A 21951-nucleotide genomic window follows, 5' to 3' on the forward strand; every position below is an offset into this window, starting at 1 on the left:
AATCCTATACTGCGCATGCGCACCTTAGCAGCGCGCGTTTGAAAACAATTCTTTGAGATCAAGATGTCGCTATTCAAGGCGCGAGAATGGTGGTCGGCTACAGCAGGCTACGAAGAGTTCCACGACATCGGGTGTCTGTGTGTGGGTAATATTGACAATAGCCAGTCCAATGAAGGTGAGGGATTATTAAGCGCCTCTTGTTTACCACCTTGCTACACGATGCTCAACCAACAGACAAGATCGTCGTTGGAAGTTACCAGGGAATATTGCGCGTCTATTCTCCACGCGCGGGCTCGTTCGCTCCATCACATTTGATGATCGAAGTGAATCTTGATGATCCCATCCTACAAGTGGCGCTTGGGCCTTTTGTATCGTGAGTAACTAGAGCCAATCAAATTGTAACTTCATCAGATTGTTGCAGCAATAGTAAAGCAGTACACTTGTTAGTATTACATCCTCGACGACTAGCTGTACACTCCTTGACTGGTGAGTATATCCCTGTATTAGTGGTTACCATGGAGATTATTTGATTACCATGGTTACAGTGGAGAAGACAGATATAGGAGACCAATACAGGTTGACTAAGGTGTATGAACACAAATTGCAACGTACTGCTTGTAATATGGTACACGGTCCATTTGGAGGACCCAAAGGTAATTCTGTGTTGTAATGTCATCTCTATAGAGGTGGTTTTCAGAAGAATCTTATAACATGTATCTTTACAGGATGACATTACGTCATGTAATAGCCGTGACAATCTGTAAGGAATATTGGAATTTGTGTGAAAAATAGTAGATGCGGTTCGGACTTCCAGGCTTATGAATTTCTGTAACTTGACTTCAGCAATGGTTGTTAGAGACTTTTAAAGAAATGGTGAAGGATGGATGTTTGTCAGTATGGTAAACAAAACGCTATATTTTGAAGAGAAGTAGTGACAGATACTGTAGCCAAATTCAAAAATTCGCCCCACCAACCACAGTTATGCAGCTTTAGCCACAATACTCCACAGATAATATTACATAGTGATCAACAATATATTCGTTCTGTAGCCGATTCGCACTGGTGGTTTTTCGAGATGCTAATAGAACGTCCCATGCTTTATACATCCATAGTGGCCTAGGTTCTGTAAAACATTGTGGCTATTACATGATGTAAGTTCAAATGTATTGGATTTCTGTAAATATATGTGTTTTTGGATTCTTCTGAAAAGCTCTATAAGTGAGTGTTGGACTGAACTTGAAAAACATACTTTTAAGGCATCATCTATAACTAACTCCTGTAAATCTCAAGACACCATTATCTAGCTACAACTGTTGATAATGTTCTCACTTATACATCTTTATGTCACATGGGAAATAGTAGAAAAATATCAAGAATCGTGAATTTTTGTGAATTGCAAAATATTCATGAATTACAAAATCCGAAATTACAATAACTCAATTGATGCATTATTACAAAACCCTCTAATAACAGTAATAAACAGCTGTATGGTACCTGGTGTTTAGAAGTGTAGTAGAACTCTCTTAACAAACTCCTGAATTAAGGACACAATAGAAAAAAACCTCCATAATAAGGACAACAATTTTGGTCCCAACAGGTCTGGTTAATACAGTTTTTACTTCTGAAAGAGGAAAACCTCTAGTAAAATTTCTGGGTCCCAAAATGTCCATACACAACATCAACTTGTTCTTCTCTTCAGACACTAGGGAGTGTATTTGTGTGCAGTCAATGGATGGACAATTATCTATTTATGAACAAGAAGTGTTTGGATTTGCTCGTTTCCTTCCCAACGTTCTCATACCTGGTCCCTTGTGTTATGTGAAGAAGACCAACACCATGGTAACCGTCAGTGGTGAAGGAGTGCTGGAGGCTTATACGTGAGTGTTGTTAGAGGTGTGGTCATTACATCTCCATGGTGACTCTATAGGTACCGGGCACTGGTAGGGGCAACATCAGCTCCAGCTAATCAGGAACCATCAATGATGGCAGGAAAACTACCTCACACTGGAAAGAGATTAACAGTGAGTGGTGAAAACCATTGTATGCCTACGTATAATTTACACCAACAATTTATTCTTATCCTCCATTTATCCCTCTGTGTCTTTATCCATCCAACTCTCTCCAATATTTCATTCCTCCAATGTTTTGCCTTTCCAAGATTGCCTCTGAAAATATTTCCCATGTAAAAATTTGCTACACCTCACTATATGATTATTGCGTGTCATTATTTAGAGTGACTGGAGCACCAACCTGGGAGAGAACGCAATAGACATGGATGTGTACAGCCCCATGTCATGGGGTCCTGCATGTATCCTTGTGTTAGGGGAGCGGTCCGTGTTCTGTTGTCGTGATAATGGTAACCTACAGTGGATGATAAAACTGGACTACTCTCCATCTTGTCTCCACATCTATCATGTGTCTGCTGCCAAAGAGGGTAGGTGGACTGTGAAGATTGTTTTTTATCAACTACAGTTAGTCTGGCCAGACTACTTGTAGTACCCATCAACTACAATGTAGTGTTGTACTGATATGAGATGTTGCTAATATTGTGATTTCTGGTATTGGATAATATTTTTCAAGCAAATAAACGTAGCCAATCCAATTTAATACTGCACATATATCTTTCTGTAAATTTTACTAGAAATTTGATTATAGGACCATGTGGTACTAGTAGTACTACAACAATAGTGTACAGTACTAATAACAACATTGTAATCTGCTACAGTATAGTATGACAGGACACATCTACACACGCACACACAAACACTGTCACACACAACACTGTCACACACAACACTGTCACACTATACTTCACAAACAGTCTTAATATCTTGTCTTATTACAGATGGAGACAGGAACATCAAGTTCATGATAGCCACACATTCCAACACTTTAATGGTATATGATAATGTCATGTTGGAGTGGACAGCTCAAGTAACTCATCCTCCGGTAGCTGTAAGGACTGCTACCTTCGGGTGAGTATCCTAAAATATCCTATAACATGAGACATGTGGGTATGTATAATGAGCAGTTTATCTATGGGAGCTTAGCTGAACTATAACATTCTGATAGTATCCTAGAGTGTTCTATAGTATCCTACAATATCCTGGAGTGTACTGTAGTATGCTATCAGTATATCAGCACTATTTTCCAATCCACTGCCACTAAACAGCAACATGGATAACGTAGAAAACCATTATACAATCTGTGTATGTACAAACTACTGCTACTGTATAAATATCGGTAGTGATATCGGTATTCCTACTGTTCTGTACCGATACCGATATTGGTTAAAAAAATGCCATATCGGTGGCCGATATTTTGGCCGATCTGATTATCGGTACAGCTCTAATGGATGTACTATCTCCAGAGCCATAGTTCCAGGCTTTGTCCCGTTTTCTATAACAGGACCATGATTAGCACACAAACCAGATATACAAAAATGCAACTTGTCTAATTTGCACAAACAAGCAGCGAATAGTGTAGTAACTTAGACAACATGTGGACCTTAGTACTGTTAGTCATTATAGCCTTATATAGCACACTGTATTGTTACCATAGTAATATAGGGTTACCAACCACGTGATCCATGAAGACTAGTTAATTTTAAAAAGCCAAGGAGCTTCTAGTCTAAATGTGCAAGAAGCCAGTCTTGAAATGTTGTAGATTGCTGGTAAAATCTGGATTAGTTAACAGTAATGAAGATAATATTATTGAAATCTTGAAGTCTCACTTGAAATCTTAAAGGTTTCAAAATCTCGAAAATCTCGTCCCTGGTTTTGTCAATCCCTCGTCTAAATCAGTGGAGTATCACTAGATGTAATACACTATTATGGTTGAAAAGAATTTATTGCTATCACTTTTGTACATCGAAAGTTCATCAAGAAGCAAGGAAGGCCAAGATGAACAGCAAATATCACCATAACTTTTGAATAAAGCACTTGCGGAACAATCCACACATTTCATTTGTTAAGTTAGTCAAGAGAAGCCTAATAACACCTTGTGTTTAACCTATGAATGAACTCAATGAAGTATGTAGCAGCAGGGGCTTATGAGCTGCCGAAAGTGGTGATGGAGCATGAAACTTACGCTACCTGCCGGGTGCCATCACAATCCAAATTGTTTGCTGATTATATAGGAAACTAAAATCTCGTTATTGGAAGCTGTATACAGAATTGCGCGTGACGAAATATCAAGGGGGTAGTATCCCGAGCTCAGCCATAGCGGGCCGTGTTCATTGTCGAGGGGGCCTAAGTACATGACTGAACCGTTGCCAAAGCGTGTCACGCTTCAACAATGGGGAACACCAAGGCGTTACAGATGAAGTACAGGGAGGCAACTGGCAGTGACCCATGGTGATGGTGAAGCGTACTCCTCTCCAACACTGGTTAGGCGTCCTCTAGCATTTCGAACTGGTCTTCACTTCCACCTCAGCTACGGCAGCTGGGGCGTTCTGACGCATGCCAATTACATAATATTCATGCGTGTCGTATCCAATTTATTTCAAATGATGTGACGTAATTTGGATTGTGATGGGACCGAGTTTCATGCTCCTTCGCCGCCTTCGGTGGCTCATAAGCTCCTGGTAGCAGTTAAAGTGTTAGATTCCTAATATATACCAAGAGTATATAATGAGGAGGGAGAGTGTTTAACTACACTATATGGTGTGAAAAATGAGCCTGTAAAGTTCTATGGCATTGTTCAAGCAACTTGCACCTACAGCTATAATATACACATGTGACTGTTCTATTGGAATATTCAATGTGACTGTTGTATTATGGTGACTGCTTTATTAGAGTATCTCAAGTGGGTCTCAGCCAACTGGACTATACAACAATGTTGGGGTAGTTACTAGAAAATCATTACATATTATGATTTCTTGCAACTAAAACTATTTAGTTACAGTTACATATTACCCATAAAATAAAATAACTATAATAATATTACATATTATATTACTTTGTGTCCACAGCCTTAAGCTGTCACGCATGCAGCTGCCACAAGCTTATGTATCATGTGACATGACGTAAATAATTGTATTCAAGAGAAAGTAACTGGTAAATAAGCTTCTTCGTTAATTTTTAATTTGAGTTGGACTTCGTTACTGTGTTGTGGCTAGGCTTTACTCAGTGGATTAGTAACTTTGTTACTTGTAGTAATAAAATTACTTAATATTCAAGTGGTTGCAGTAACTTCATTACTTAGGTAACCCGTGAGTAAAGTAACTTGAGTTATATTACTAGCTTCTATAGCATATTTCGTTATATTACTTAGTTATCATATTGCATAACTCATTACATAAGTAATGCATTACCCCCCAACACTGGCTATATGTGATAGGGCGTGGTTGTGGTATGCCATTCTTTCTCACTGTGCTACCAATAAGAAGTGTGTATTTTGCTACAAGTAGATGACTGGGTGTATTCAACTCAAATTTGGAATAGGAGGTGGCCTATCACAAGAGAGTGTCTACAACAAATATGGTTATTTTCTGCTCAGGCACTATCGACCAACGAATGTAGTATTTCCTGTAAAATACACTTGTATGTGCTTTCTGCATGGCACTATTGTGCATCTTGATATCCTGGACATGAGAATATTAAGCTGGGGGGGGGGGGGGGGGGGGGGCTTGGAGCATGCTCCCCTAGGAAATTTTTGAAAATTTTGGTGTAAATTAGGGCTCAAACGAATAGTGGTTTTTACTATTCGAATATTCTTTATTCACAACTACCGAATATTCGAATATTCTTTTTCAGCATTGATATGGATGAGATATCAATAATCCTGCGGTTGTACAAGATGTCTCTTTAAGGGTGCTCGCGGCTATTTGAAGCCATACAACATGCAATTTTTGTATTGTTGCTTATATTCACATAATGTATAAAATGAATCCATATGCTACTTACGTTGGAAGTGCTTCTCTTTCTCTTCAACACAAACCAAACAGAATTCTTCTAGCCTATACCATTTTATAACTATGCGTAGTTCTTTATGAAGCGCTTAAATCGAAACTAGTCCTCCATTTTTCACAGTAGCGCACTGGAAACCACGTTGAACAAACTTCAGCTTATAACTCACAACTCTATGTTTAGTATTAGTACACAGTGTACATAGAACTTAAGTTAGTACTAAAAGTGTGCTACACCATTCAAAACCTCATGTTCTCGGTGCCGTAACTCATGAAGCCATAACGCTACAGACAAAATCTAAACATGGACCTCTGGAGAATTTATCAGCGAATCTCCCTACAAAATTTGAAGCCTTCACGGCTATCACTCAAAAACTAGTTTCATTTTTAGTAAAAGATTGCGTGTGCCCAACATTATTGATACAATAACCACACAAATTCCTATTGACCGAAATCACCAACTTTTCAAAATAACATGTCATAAATGCTGTTCTAAACACAAAAAGCTCTGTTTTCTCTTCTTCACACACAGGAACAGCTTCTTGCTCTGCCTGGAGTCTCCAAGTCGCTCTTGGATAGGTTATGCTAGGCACGCCATCATCAGCAGCTTGTAACGCCTTGTGATTCCAGCTGGTAACATTGTTCCCTACATAAGCAGCTTACAATTACAATACTAACTACCAGCATACCCTGTCACTCGAGAAAACAAGGCACAAACGCATGTTGCCTACAAGCGAAAAGTGCATTCACACTTGTTGCCTTAAATAACACTTACTTTTAGATTAATTCATGTTAGTGTAACTGTTGAACCATCAGACAATCATTTGCTAACACTTCAGTGACGATTCTGAAGCGAAAAAACATGCTATACAATCATTTGCTAACACTTCAGTGACGATTCTGAAGCGAAAAAACATGCTATTCTTCCTCTGGCGCTAAACATGTCTACAAGTATGCGTAGTAATGCCAATTATGATGCAATAGTAGTAATGCCAATTATGATGCAATAGCCACATGTGGTTCATGGGCTGGCACTTAAACGGCTTCAAATATCAGCGAGCACCCTTAATACAATTCAGAATCAATATGATTTGATCACTTATGTCATAGATATGCTTATGTAGGATCAATAATGTCCATGTACTCTACACACTGATGTTATATATTTCCTTTGAAATGAATATTCTCCGAATATTCGAATAATAGAATATTCGTTTGAGTCCTAGTGTAAATATACTCAATTTTGGTGAAATTTTACTGTGATGTCATTGAATATTGACCATGCGAACTTTGGGATCAATTAGACATTTCCATTTCTCAAGCTTTAGGTATAAACCTGGGGGGGGGGGGGGAAGGGGACCAGACCTGTTCCCCCCATCCCTTCCCTAGATTAACCCCTGCTGGAGTATACTATAATCAGTGTTCGGAGTAATACATTATGTAATATTATTACTTTTGTGGTAACTAAGTAATATAATAAAATATCCCATAAAAACAGGTAATATGACTCAAGTTACTTTACTTACAAATGTAACATGTTACCTAAGTAATATAGTTATTGTAATGATTCTAATATTAGGTTCATTCCATGTCAAATCACTGAGAAATTGTAGGGTCACCTCTCAGATTTCGACGAAACTTGGTGTGTTTGTAGTACCTATGGTGCTCATCACCCATACCAATTTTTAGCCTCATATACCACATACTTTTTGATTTATGACCACAAATATTTTGAACATTTCATGAAAAATTGGTCCGTCTTGAGTTACAAAATCAACTATAGCTCACCACTGTGTTAATATTTTAAAATAAAATTTTCAGAGATTAAAGGCTGTTCATTGATCTTTCAAGTAATCCATAAACTATGGGAAGTTCCATTAAAAACTTTAATCCTTAATATTTCAAAAAGTGCTGCTTCAAATTCTTTGAATTTTTTAGTAAATAATAATTAGGTTATGGTCTATTGTTGGTAAAAGTTTTGTGGTGGGGCCACAATGGGTTCAAGAGATATAATTAAATATGTTGTGGTATGTAGTGGAATTTTGTAGTCTATTATTGCTATATGGGAGTGTACACCTCTAATAACCACTGCTGATAAGACCATGCCAACTTTGTCTTACACAATGAAGGTGTCCAAGTACAGTGCAACCTGTATTAGTGACCACCTGTATTAGTGACCACCTGTATTAGTGACCACCTTTGTGCTGCAATTTATATAGTTGTATGGTTTTCAAATACAGCCAGCTTATATAACTTGCAAAGGCAGTACAATGACCAGCTAATGACACCACGTCAGTTGTTCAATTGAGCATGTAGCAACATACCTACTGCTTACTTTGGGTATCGTAACAATGAAGATTATTTGAGACAACAGGGACGTTGCTTTCAACTCTCACTTACAATCCATGGTACCAGAAAACTGCACTCTTTTGTGCCAATCTCAGATAGCAGAGTGGAAATAAAATTTTACTCATAATCTGATGTTTTCAGGAAAGAGAGAGTTGCTCTAGCAAAGAATGAAGCTTCACCAGAATCGATTGCTGGATTTGTCACTTGTTGACATGAAGAGAATTGGTGGTTAGCTTGTGTGCTTCAAGTTTGCAGTGACACTGAGGAAGTGAAGCTGACATTTCTGTATCCACACGGTCCATCAAACTCGTTCAAGTACCCAGACCCCCAGAATATCCACACTATATCAATGGATGACATTCTAACTCTCGTAGACCCAGGGACAAGAAGTGGTTGTGTGAACTCTGACAAAAAAGAAATGACTTTTGCTACCAAACAGCATCACACTGTCACCACAGTAACAAACTTGTATTACCGGCAATCTGTTTATATATGCATACATTTAACTTGCAGTTGAATCAAAGAGTCTTGTGTGTCTGCAAATCTAAATCAGCAGAATGGGCTACAAGGTGTACAATACTGCATTGGATATCTACTATTAAACAATGGCATGCAGCGTTTCGTTTGATGTGTGGAGGTCTCTTATTTGCGAAGAAACCTGGTATCAGGTGTCTTAGTGGTAAGACACCCGACAGTTGTTTACAACCACAATGTGGCCCACAGTAATGCAATTAGCCTTTTGTGGACAATCAGTATTTCACACATCAGTAAACACCAAGCGATTGCAAGCAGATTATTACAAAGAAATTACACTCAGGTATGCTGTTATCGTGGGTAGCTCAGTGGATTTATAGACCATCGTGGTAACTGGTTAATCAAAAAAGCCATTAATTCAGTTTATGGCCTTTGCCATATTAAAGCATGCTCTGTAGACCAAGACAGCCATGCTGGCACTGCTATTCCCATTCGCTGCCATTCACACGTATCCATAATGCCTCAAACATACTTTTTATCGACTTTACAGACCTTCACTTATTCACGCTTCATGGCATGCGCGACCTCACATCTTTTGCTCGCTGAAATACCCTCGGTGTTTATAATGGGAACTCTCTATACTAACTCACTGCTTCTACGCCATTATCTAAAACACTTAGACGCTCACAATAGGCGTCTTCGAGGATTTAAAAACCATTATTGATGTCACCTCAGGTTTTTAAATCACTATTGGGAGTGTCTAACTATTACATAGACACCCCACGCTGAAACTTTTGCAACTAATAGGTGAATGTCTGACAAGTATCTACAAAAATTCTAATCAGCACTTTTTGGTAGAGCAAAGGTCAAAGATTAGGAGACATGGTTAATTATCAACTTCATCAAATTAAGCTGTTAAATATGCCTAACGAAAGCTTTTTCTATGAGCTTTAAAGTGGTGCAATTCATTTTAAAAACACCTAAATTATGATGCTTTGAATGATCACAAGTACAGCAAAAATAGAATACTAAATGTGACCCAGTCTGAGAAAACCGGTCTTATCGCCCATGTCAGCAGATTCGATTTTTCACCCAGGACACAAAGCTACGTGAATGAACTATCTAATTCCACAATCAAAATCAGCTAGACTTGGGTGGTCTGGTTTTGCTGGCTGCCTTTCCCAAGCCCAATGGTGATCCGTACGTCCTTAATGGAGCTCTGGTCAGCCTGGGGATGACTGTATGTGGCTGTACAGCTCTGTGGTGTTGAATAAGTACCTCTGCAGTGAATTTCCTTTCATTTTAGCCAGTTTTGAGACCTCAATGGCCCAAAACTTGGCCTAATTCATCCCTCGGCCTTCCTTTTCAATTTTTGAACACCATCTTGCCCGCCTTCCAGGGCCCCTGCCTCCCACCCTATTTGCAGCTCGCCTGATACAGTCAACCTCAGTTTAAAAACTATCTAAAATGGCGGGAAACTTAGTTGTTGGCTACTTGCACAGTGGATGGAAGGTAAGGAATTGGCGTAAAACGTGTGAAAATTTGGGACACATAGCTTCAACCATTGGCGAGCTACAACACACTAAATGCTTAAAACCGGCGTTTTAAATAGGCGATAAGGCCGGTTTTCTCAGACTGGGTCACAAATAAGCCATTTATGGGAAGCCATACAAGCAATGGGTGAAGGGACACATATGACCACTTGGGATACCCACACACCAACTTTGTCCAATTCTGGGGGGTTAATTTCAAAACTTTGGTGAACTGATATGGAATTACCCATTCAGTAAATCCAACTAAATAAATTGCAGCACAAAGGTGGTCTTTCAATACAGGTGGTCACTAATACAGGTGGTCACTAATACAGGTTGCACTGTACTTGGATACCTTCATTGTGTAAGACAAAGTTGGCACAGCCTTATCAGGAGTGGTTATTAGTGGTGTACACTCCCATATAGCAATAATAGACTACAAAATTCCACTACATACCACAACATATTTAATTATATCTCTTGAACCCATTGTGGCCCCACCACAAAAATTTTACCAACGGTAGACCATAACCTAATTATTATTTACTAAAAAATTCAAAGAATTTGAAGCAGCACTTTTTGAAATATTAAGGATTAAAGTTTTTAATGGAACTTTTTTGAACCTTAATTAAATTGATATCCCATAGTTTATGGATTAATTGAAAGATCAATGAACGGTCTTTAATCTCTGAAAATTTTATTTTAAAATATTAACACAGTGGTGAGCTACAGTTGATTTTGTAACTCAAGACGGACCAATTTTTCATGAAATGTTCAAAATATTTGTGGTCATAAATCAAAAAGTATGTGGTGTGTGAGGCTAAATATTGGTATGGGTGATGAGCACCATAGGTACTACAAACACACCAAGTTTTGTCAAAATCCGAGAGGTGACCCTACAATTTCTCAGTGATTTGACATGGAATGACCCATTATGTTATAGTTATATCCCGGTATGAGGGTGATATCATTGTTATTACACGAGTCCGAGGCGGAGCTGAGGATGAGTGTAATAACAATGATATCATCTGAGTATACGGGATATAACTGTTTTATATCCCAGTGCGCGGGAGTACGCAGAAGTTTACGGATAGTAAATTAAGTTCTGGTTTGAGTTCCTGTCACTGTGCTGAAGATTTCGTCCGGATTGTGTGGAGATTCTACTTCTTAGCTACAAGAGAGACCTTACATACTGCCTACAAACTGTAGGGAAGGGCGGTGTTATGAAGCAGCGGTTCCAGGTACGATTCGCCTTCGTCAGAAATTGGTATGGTGGTGTGGCGTGGTGTGCAAGAGGAAAATAAAGACCAACAAGTGGCTACCATAGTCCAAGATAGAACGATGAAGCTAGAGGAAGTTAGTTCTGTACCATAGTGACCGTTGGGAGTGATTGCTGGAGCACGGACTATTCTTGACATTTATTAAACTATCACGGTATTGGTAACTTGTAGTGTTATTGTGTAAAGGATTAACAGTTTCTTGTAAGATTTAGCTAGTTTTAAGTGCTGTTTTGGTGTGTTTTGTATCAATATTTCCTTATTTGGCTCTTTGTTCCATTGGTAAACAATGCCATTCGCGGTTATTATGAAAGAGACTGAGTGGCTCCGCAACAGGGTGATAAGTTAGTTATCACTGAATGATAACTAATATATCGTACAGTAGCAGCGCCGCTCTGTCTAGCTGTATGGTAGTTATAACCCAGCACGGAGCTTTGATACTCCCACGCACTGGGGTTTAAGTAATATTATTACTACAAGTAACGAAGTTTCTAATCTCATTAGTAATCCACTGCTTATTCACCAGCTTCTTACTTATAACCAAGATTTTCACATTGTCCAACAACGCAATTATGTCACATGATTAGGTGATAGTTTCACACATGACAGCTTAAGGCTGTGGACACAAAGTAATATAATATGTATTATAGTTACTTTCCCTTGTGAAAATTTTGTGTGCAACTTGTATGCAGTTAGCAATTACACACATGCAGTGCTCTTAAGATTGTTGTAAAACAATAGCACAACTTTGTATATTCTCTGCATGTATATAGTTCAATAGCAAAAAAACTAGCGAGTTCTTTTGCTATCATATTGCACATGTGCATTTTATTCTCGTACAATAGCAATGCATTGTGTTCTTTTTGCTTGCGTACTGCATGCTTGCAGTTTGCTTTCATAAGTTAGCCTTAATAGGGGGTTGGTCTGCTCACAAATTACACACATGCAGTCCGCTCTCTTTTTGCGTACATGCAGTATACAGTATGAAATAGCCAATCAGATGAAAACAAACAAAAGTTTAAAATTACGCCTATACTGTTTGCTACTATTGACAACTTGTGCAAAGAAAAGAAGTAGTCTTTATTAGTGGGGTGTGGTGTTCTACAAGAAAACTTGTTATAGCAGTACATGACATTACAAGTACGGCTGAGGTTGGCACCGCCTTGAGTTGCTGAGGTTAGCATCTTGAGTTTCCTTGAAAGTCATGCATCACAGGTGGAGAAACATTTCCATGAATAAAATACTGCTACAGTTTAGGGATGGGCAATTATTCAGTTATAGTGATAATCATGATTATTTTATTGGCAATAATCGACATCGTGTACTTTTCATAGACTAGTGATAATCGAAATCGGCAATTATCATGCAATAATCGTGGTAATCAGAGAAATATATGTAAATTTTCAATGTAATTTAACCATTTACTTAATAATTCATGTTGTGTTTAGTGTTTTTCATCACACAAGAATTGAGTTGACAATAATCGTGATAATTGTGATATTTGTTCATGACAATAATCGTATAGCAAAATATCAATATCAATATCTATATCAATATCGCCCTTCACTACTACTGTTCATTATGGCTTCTTTGTTCTCTGTAACAAAGTGAGGGAGTGTGATTTTTAACCTTTGATTTAAAGACTATAGAAATGTACAATTGAAAGCAGACAAGAAGCAGGAGAGTATTTGGACCTGTATCAATTTCTACATTTTGCTTTTGGACAAAAGATCATCTTTGTGAAAAAAAATTGTGCACAGTGAGGCCAAACAGACAGTTTGCGGCTTGTAACTGACTTGTAGTTTTGTATTGCATGCATTTCTTGTAGATGTGAATTACAAATTTAAAGAAATACAAATATGAAATAAATAGCCAGTGTTTGCAAGTTGCATGCATGTAGTCGCTCAACTGCTAAACTGCTCACAAGTTGCTCACATGAAATGGCACACATGTAAGTGTTTACATGCAACAGCTATGGAAATGCACGTGTGCAATCAGGCCAAATACTAACATACACACACATGCATTTGATTACATGTATTTGTATGTAAATATATGTGTGTGTGTGTGTGTGTGTGTGTGCATGTATGCAAATTTATTATACAGGTAATATGTAACTGTAACTAAATAGTTCAGTTGTAAATAATATGTAACTAGTTACTTGTAAGAAGTAACTGTCCCATCACTGACTATAATATCCTATCATCACTTATAGGGGACTGAAGGGTTTAGTTGTGACATTGGATGAACTGGGTCATGTGATCTGCAGTTATATGGGTACAGACCCCTCCCACTTCACACCCCCAACCCCTCAGGCTAGGGAGGTGAACTATGAGGTCAGTCATGTCATGTTTGTACCCTAATATGGCCATCATGCTATTATTAGAAACTAGATAAAGAATATAAGGAGCTGCAAAAAGTTGTCAGGGAGTCAATCAAAGGATCAGGTGAGCTCCACTGAATGGGATTTCTCCTAATGATGACATCACAACAGAAGTCACTCCAGTGAGGACAGACAACACATTAACTATTAACAGTGAAGTGATGGACAAGCCTCGTATTATCACTGTGAGCAGTTGTACTACTTATTGTTGATTATATGTGACCCAGTATGGTATCTGGTAATAGTGTAAACATCATCTGGTGATAATGGCCGTTTGTTGGGACAGCCTCACACAGTTTAGTCTCTAGTATATATACACACATAATAGAGTGACCTTTTATTCTGTATTCTTACAAGATATTGACAATGATCATGAGTTTGTAGATGTACTCGAATACAGACTCGGGTGTTTCTTCCCAAGATAGTATTCTTGTGTAGAAGTGTGCTTTTATTCCAGTACTGGTGTCTTGTACTCTTATTTGTGTGACCGATTGTAGCTATCTGATGGAGATCATGTGAGCTCAGATGAAGGGAATTCCCCGGATGCAATACAGTTATGTTGTGAGGTCATCATACAGTTATCAACAGACCACATGATCCATGATGTCATGATGACTGTTCAAACCAATCAGCCGCTAGCCGTCCACCCGTGTGTATTCCGGTGGAACGAAATGGGTAATGTTTGTGTGTGTGTGTGTGTGTGTGTGTGTGTGTGTGCACGTGCGTGCATGTGTGTGTGTGTGCGACTGTGTGTGTGTACTGAACCTTTTGAGAACATCTCTTAGTACATAAACTGACCTGGAAAATCAGGACACCTTGATATTCAGGACAGTATGGTTAGAAGAAATACTATGAAATACACTAAAACTTAACTAAGAAATGTTTGTTGTTCCATAAGCAGCCACATCCCACCAGTTACCATAACCATATAATGGTGTGTTACTGTCTGTTTCCTCCTTCCATAGCTGCTGGAGTCGTCAACCCGATCACTTTAACATTTGTGTGTACTCCTAACTTGTTGCCGACCTGTACATCAGCTGTTGTCACGGTGATGCACTCAGTGTCACAGTCACGCCCCCACATTACACAACACACAGTACCCCTACCCTTGTCATTGTTCTGTATGTCTGTCATGCCCGCAAAAACTGCCGAGTATAAGGTGAGGTCATGTGATCTTAAGTGTAGTGTTACCTGTCACACCCTTCAGGTTACCATAGATACCAATAGTCCTCCAGTGAGCTTGATGACACTGTTTCCAGGTAATTAATAATTATTATGGATTTCAGTGAATTATTGGTTGTTACATTACCAACTAAATATATTGTGAGGAATTTGGTTGTCAAATATCACATGATCTCATAGTTCAACCCCAACACATCAGTATCTATACCAAGTATTCTAATGTGTGAATTGGTGGTGTATCCATGTGTGTCCCAGAACCCTCACAAACCTTCTTTCAGCCACCCCAACACAATACATCACTTTCCTAGCTAACAAGCAAGTACTACATTATCCATGCTTGTTGTGAATATGTTTCCAATATTAGTATCAACACAAGGCTACACCATATTTGGTTATACATAGTCCAAAAGTATACTTTAGTTGTACACAAGTTTTATCCAATCATTTTACAGAGTTTTCCACCCCTGGTGACAACAATGTTCCACAGAATGCTATTGGGTTCCAGCTGTTACCAGGTGCTGAGGTTACCATGGTAGTGTCCAAGACTGGTGACAGGTATCGACTACAGTCGGACTGTTTTGAAGCCATGGGATTATTTGAAGCTGAGCTGGTGAAGAGGCTGGCAGAGCACTATCATGACAAGGTGAGCCCAAAGAGGTTTGGGGTAGTGGTGACACACACACACACACACACACACACACACACACACACACACACACACACACACACACACACACACACACACACACACACACACACACACACACACACACACACACACACACACAAAGCGAAGTCTTTAGCTGCCGTGCTAGAACTAGCACTGGTACACCTGTACACTACATTCTGGTGCTATCAGTCAGCACAGGCAAATCTTCCTGGAGTAACCCACAGGAGACTGTACCCTGTCTCACGGGTGAATGTGTGGGCAATGTGTGGGCACACAAGGTCCCTTCACCCACTATGAAAGACGTGGACAGTTGACGTTTGCTTCCCCAGGTACCCATTGATGTTACATCTGCTTACCAGTTGACATCAGGTCACCAAGTCCCTGTTAAACAGCTGGGTAGGCTGGAGCAATGTGAGTAAGTTTCTTGCTCAAGGAAACAACAAATTGGCATCAAACCTGGAACCTTTTCGATAACTAGGCTGATATTCTAGCCACTTGGCTATAAGTGATGCCACAATATATCGTATATCGCAATAATTGTGATAGAAGCATTTTATAATAGTCATGAAAGAGAAAAATCTACATTGTGATATAAAAAGCATTAATTATTTAGTGAGCTTGATATTAAAATTTTCATATCGTAGCATCACTATTGGCTATGCTCTCTCTCTCTCTCACTCACTCGCCCACGCACGCACTGTACCACACGCACTGACTACACACTTTAAGTGCTGCTTATTCCTTCTCATAGTCTCCACCATTCAAGGCATCATTTACAGAACAACTTCCACTGAAGGAATATTTTGAGATAGTGGAGGATCACTTTAAGGTAGTGTAGTCATTGTTGTAATGTAGTTCCTGGTAGTGGAACTACTCATTTTCCGATGTACAAAATTTGGCCAGCTGGGGTCTGTATGATATACCTTATGGTAGAATGTTGGTGGGAGAATTCTTTTCCAACTTTTAGCCAACTAAACAGAAAGAATGCAGTATGGCATTTGCCAAAATGTTATCCACCAAATTCTACCTCCAGTTAAATTGCCAAAATTTTGTGTCATATGGTACATGTGATGTACATGTGATATTATCATGTACAGTTGAGGGTAGAGAGGGAGCAGTACCTGTTAGCTGTGGAGCAGCACTCTCAACAGTTCAGAGCCATACAGAAGAGACTCCTCACAAGGTTCAAGGATAAAACTCCATCTTCACTACAACATCTTGATACCCTGTTGGATGGGACCTTCCTACAGGTGGGTGTGTCTGGGAAACTCCCTCTAGTAGTGTTGTCATGGCAATTAGTTTACATTGGTACTTGGTGTATGGGATGGTGTGCCACCAACCCTTTTTAGATAACAATAAACTCCCTGGTTTGGTCTTTCTAGCATTCAGGACTTTTCAACCATTTAGTCCCCAGTTACTCACATTATGTGGCCACAGTGTATTTTGGCAACGCTGCAATTTGATTGGACATACCAGTTTTCGATAACAGTGGCACAAGTCCTTAATGCTAGTGGGACTTGTGTGAGTATACTGCTCACCTGTCTGTACATACGTACGTATGTGTGTATGTATACTGTGTGTCGTGTAATTGTTTACTACTCTTATCACCATGGTTACAGCTGATAGCACTTAGTGACAAGTGTCAGTCAATAGAAGAAGAATTGTCAGTGGTTAACAATCGGTTGTGTTGTGCTACTAACTTCATCGTAGACCTTGTCAGGTGACTTACATCATTACTAGGGGTGCCACGTGAAGTTGTATATCATGACATGTTGAAATACAATGAAATATCTCTTAACTTTTGAGTATCATAATAAGAACAGACGTTTTGGTCTGGTTCCATCCTTTTACCTCTGAAAGAGGAAGATCTCAATCTTATCACAGTGGGTTAAAATGGTCTCACAGGTTATGCTGTGACTTGATATGATATGACAAATGATAATAAAAATTGTCGTGGCATCCCTAGTCGTTACCATAACAACATGTCCTAAAGCAGTACCACAGGTTATCAGCTGGTATGTCAGACGAGGAGTGTGATGTGTTGAGGGTGTGTCTCTGTGTCAGTCCTGATCACCTAATTGAGCAAGTGAGTTCACTGTTGTCATGCCAACTGTGATGTCATCATGAGACCCCCTAGGGATGGGAAGAGACAACAACAACAGCTGTGATGCACATGTTGGTCACATGTTTGAGTAAAAACAATAAAGAACAACAAACAAGTGAGTTGGGAGACTATCTGATGTGTATTATGTGTCAGAGATGAATTGATAAAATGAATAGTGTATTAATTTATTATGAAATCTGTCCTTGCCACAATTTGTGCTTATAATTCTACACAGGACAAATTTCAGCTTTACCAAAATTTACAGCGATGATACCATATATAGTATAAACAGGGATTAGTAATGATGACATCATTCTCATACAGGTTTTTGCAATTGAATTTGTCGCCTTTGCGATTGAATTCGTCCTGTTTGCAATTGAATTTGTCAGTTTTGCAGTTGAATTTGTCAGTTTTGCAATAGGATTCGTCGCGTTTGCATTACAATTCGTCATAAACAAAATAGCTCCAAGAAACCAACTGTTTATTAAGAGATGAATTATTTACGCCATGGAGAGTTACACTTGAGACACTAGAAGGTAATTGGAGCTGGTAGTACGCGAAGCTGATACGAAGCTGATACTGTCTGACAAGTTAATTAGCTTGCTTGCTAGTGACCACACCCATCTCGAATGGCATATATAGTAGAGTTGGGAATGTTGCTGGATAGGCTGTAGAGGAAGAATTATTGTCTTATAAGGAGTTGTTTACTACTGTTGTACATGAACAAGTTCTTGTAGCAGCTGCTACACTATGTTTTCGTATTTTCTCCAGCTGCCATTCTTGTTATGGACGAATTTAACTGCAAAACTGACTAATTGTAAACAAGACGAATTCAATTGCTAAAACCTGTAATAACAAATAATTTTATGTACAGGTAGTGAGTCGAGACTTCCATACCTTACATTGTTTATTTGTGAGTTCATCTTGACAGTTCCTTTACACTATTACACTGTGTGAGTCACGGCCAGTTTGTCTTGGAGTTTGGTATCAATAATTTTAGTGTTGCTATTACTAAGGATCATGACAAGATGTGAGATTTGTTCATTAACTAGTCCACAATGATTGAAAGTTTGTATGAAGGTTATTTTGTATGACCTGAAGTTGATGTTGTTGACTACTGAACCTGTAACCAAGACAAGTAAAACCTGTAATGAGGATTGTCTGTCATGACATCACTGTTACAAATCCCTGTTTGTACTATATGTGACCGTCTCAGCAAAAACCCGACTTGCTTGCACAACTTCCGAAATGTTTTTTTTTTTCTCAGCATTATCTGCAGTTGCCTTCTGTGGTGAGTAGTTTTGGAATTATAGCGCTAGACAGTAGGAAGAGCAAGATAATTGATTTGTACAGCGACTATACTGAAAATAAACTACAGGTGCTTACATTCGTAGCCATAATTTCCATTAGCATTAGCTTATAACATTGGAATTTGGCTTAAAATGTTCACCATGGACTAGCAAATCCACTAAAATATAGTGTTGGCCCTGTAGTCACTTACACATATGGTATGAAGGCAGTTTAGTTGAAGAAATGATGACAATCTTGCTTATATTTACCGCATCGTAAACAGGCTCACGTGACACACATAGTGTTGGGGCTACAGAAAGAAAGAAAAAAATTTTTTTTCAACTCTCCATGAGCAGGCGAATGAGATGGTGTATAGTTTTAATCGATTTTAGTGTTTCTTCTCAGAGGAATGGCCCAATAAAAATTTGCGTATTTTTCTTTGTTAGCAGGAATAATAAATTTTTTGACTATTTTTTGAAAATTTCCATTTTCTCTATACACATGCTTGTGCAAACAAGTCAGGTTTTTGCTGAGACGGTCACATATTATCTATGGTAACACCCAGACCAGCTGGACTAAGATAAAGGACCATGGTAGTCCAATAACATTTTAACATGTTGTGTGTGTAGTGAGACTAACTCACTTACAGTAATACTCACAGTATGACATAACATTGTAAGGACTTTTGTAATCAGTTTTAGTAGAATATAGCAGAGAGAATTCAGTTCAATTGTACATATCAACCTTATATCATCTACAACAGTTCCTGGTAGTCTTGAGATGCCGGCAGACACGGGCAAACTGAAGAGACACTTGTCGTTATTCTTTGATCGATTACTGAAGGGAGGTCGTCTGAACACTACTGGAGAGGTGACCACATGGTCATCACATGATAAGAGGGGACCGGTATCACTACCTCCCATCAATGATGTCACTAGTGATGATGTAATACAGGAAGAGGACTAGATGTGACTTGTTCTATTTGATCATGTTAATAACTTGTGTGTTGATGAGGGTGTGTCATTAATTTATTTATTAAAAATGTGATTAGCCATAAGGGGAGTAGTCTACCCAGCTGTATTAATGGTGACCCGGTGATAACTGGTGAAGTAGTCTACCCAGCTGTATTAATGGTGACCTGGTGTTAACTGGTGAAGTAGTCTACCCAGCTGTAATAATGATGACCCGGTGTTAACTGGTGAAGTAGTCTACCCAGCTGTAATAATGGTGACCCGGTGTTAACTGGTGAAGTAGTCTACCCAGCTGTATTAATGGTGACCCGGTGTTAACTGGTGAAGTAGTCTACCCAGCTGTAATAATGGTGACCCGGTGTTAACTGGTGAAGTAGTCTACCCAGCTGTATTAATGGTGACCCGGTGTTAACTGGTGAAGTAGTCTACCCAGCTGTATTAATGGTGACCTGGTGTTAACTGGTGAAGTAGTCTACCCAGCTGTATTAATGGTGACCCGGTGTTAACTGGTGAAGTAGTCTACCCAGCTGTATTAATGGGGACCTGGTGTTAACTGGTGAAGTAGTCCACCCAGCTGTATTAATGGTGACCCGGTGTTAACTGGTGAAGTAGTCTACCCAGCTGTATTAATGGTGACCTGGTGTTAACTGGTGAAGTAGTCTACCCAGCTGTATTAATGGTGCTATTATTCCTCTGTCATGCCATTGAACTTTACTTTCATAGTTTTGCTTTTACGCAGCAGAAATGTGACGTACTTGAGCATGTGCCTATTATGGCACTGAATTATTTAACATGTTTTAGGTCAAACCATCAGTTTATGTCAGAATGATCACCTGATCTTGTGCTTTTCATATGTAGAAGTTTGCAGACATTTGTTATACTTTGTTCATGGTAAAAACAAGGGCAGATTTAGGGGATGTTTTGGGGGACTGAAGCATCCCCCTTACTATGTGCTAGCTAGAAAGACAGTAGAAACTACAGTACTGGTGTAGTTGTGTCTAATGCATGGCTACAAGGGAAGAGTGAGAAGAGAAGAGCTAATCTATTCTAGGAATCAACAAGAGGGGAACAAAGGGGTAAAACTGTTAAAAAGCTTGGAATACTCTAATAGAACATCCACCGTTAAAATTCTTAACTATAAAGACCAACTCCCAGTTTGAACTTAGACCACTTAGATAAAGCATGTTCCTTGTGCTGAGTGTTCTTCTCACACTACACTATTAGCTGTATCAATCAGATGACACACTTTTAGCCCCCACTATAAATACACTATAAATACCCTAGGTTAGCACACCCCCTTGGGAAATCCCAGATCGGCCCCTGAAAAATGCCAGCTGGAACATGTCAAATACATTTCTGCTGAAAAAACTATTAATTAATTATTGTGTACTGCCTACCTTGTGCCTGTATAGTAACTTACTGGGTGTGATATGCTGAACAACTTTTCAGTGAGTATAATGATGTTAGAAGAAAGCCCAAATTTTTGTGTGTGTCAAAATTAAACCAACTTGGTGTAACAAATTCCATCATACATTTTGTATTGGGTGTTTTAGGGCCTTGTAATAAACAACATAACACAACACACATGACGGATTCCGTACTAGATTGGGAAACAGTAGTGAATGATGATTTAAATGAGTTATTGAAGAAGGAAATTTAAGTGAGTCATTTTGTGGTTGAAAATCACTTTTATACCATGGCCTGGGGCAGATATTTTTAATGGAATTCTGACCTCTTTACAACTGTTAACTCTACTAGTGTTATACTGACAAAAAGTGTCATGAATTATCTCTGCAGGTTAGTTAGTAAAA

At 38.9% G+C, this 21951-nt stretch overlaps 1 protein-coding gene across 2 annotated transcripts; it reads left to right on the plus strand.

The window, feature by feature from the left end:
• The first annotated feature begins 14 nt into the window (after positions 1-14).
• Positions 15-20216, plus strand: LOC136241411 (protein PTHB1-like). Of its 2 annotated transcripts, XM_066032604.1 has the most exons (21): positions 15-175; positions 235-373; positions 422-486; positions 546-653; positions 1700-1877; positions 1928-2021; positions 2233-2434; positions 2846-2975; positions 13756-13876; positions 13927-13987; positions 14035-14108; positions 14421-14598; positions 14889-15082; positions 15131-15182; positions 15558-15748; positions 16527-16604; positions 16873-17025; positions 17395-17495; positions 17780-17861; positions 17913-17994; positions 19933-20216. In XM_066032604.1, the coding sequence occupies exons 1-21, from the start codon at positions 64-66 to the stop codon at positions 20133-20135; spliced, it is 2598 nt and encodes an 865-aa protein (XP_065888676.1). In that variant the 5' UTR covers positions 15-63; the 3' UTR covers positions 20136-20216. The 2 variants fall into 2 exon arrangements, with proteins under 2 accessions (XP_065888676.1, XP_065888678.1); XM_066032606.1 differs by lacking the exon at positions 16873-17025.
• The last annotated feature ends 1735 nt before the right edge of the window (positions 20217-21951 follow it).

The sequence above is a fragment of the Dysidea avara genome, chromosome 12 (genome assembly GCF_963678975.1).
Source record: "Dysidea avara chromosome 12, odDysAvar1.4, whole genome shotgun sequence".
Lineage (NCBI taxonomy): Eukaryota > Metazoa > Porifera > Demospongiae > Dictyoceratida > Dysideidae > Dysidea > Dysidea avara.

Excerpts from the sequence above, each read along its gene's own strand:
- LOC136241411 (XM_066032604.1), top strand. The coding sequence starts at position 64 with ATGTCGCTATTCAAGGCGCGAGAATGGTGGTCGGCTACAGCAGGCTAC. Across the intron at positions 2,976-13,755 it reads GTAAGGACTGCTACCTTCGG|GGGACTGAAGGGTTTAGTTG; the intron begins GTGAGTATCCTA and ends CATCACTTATAG. Across the intron at positions 14,599-14,888 it reads ATTCCGGTGGAACGAAATGG|CTGCTGGAGTCGTCAACCCG; the intron begins GTAATGTTTGTG and ends CTCCTTCCATAG.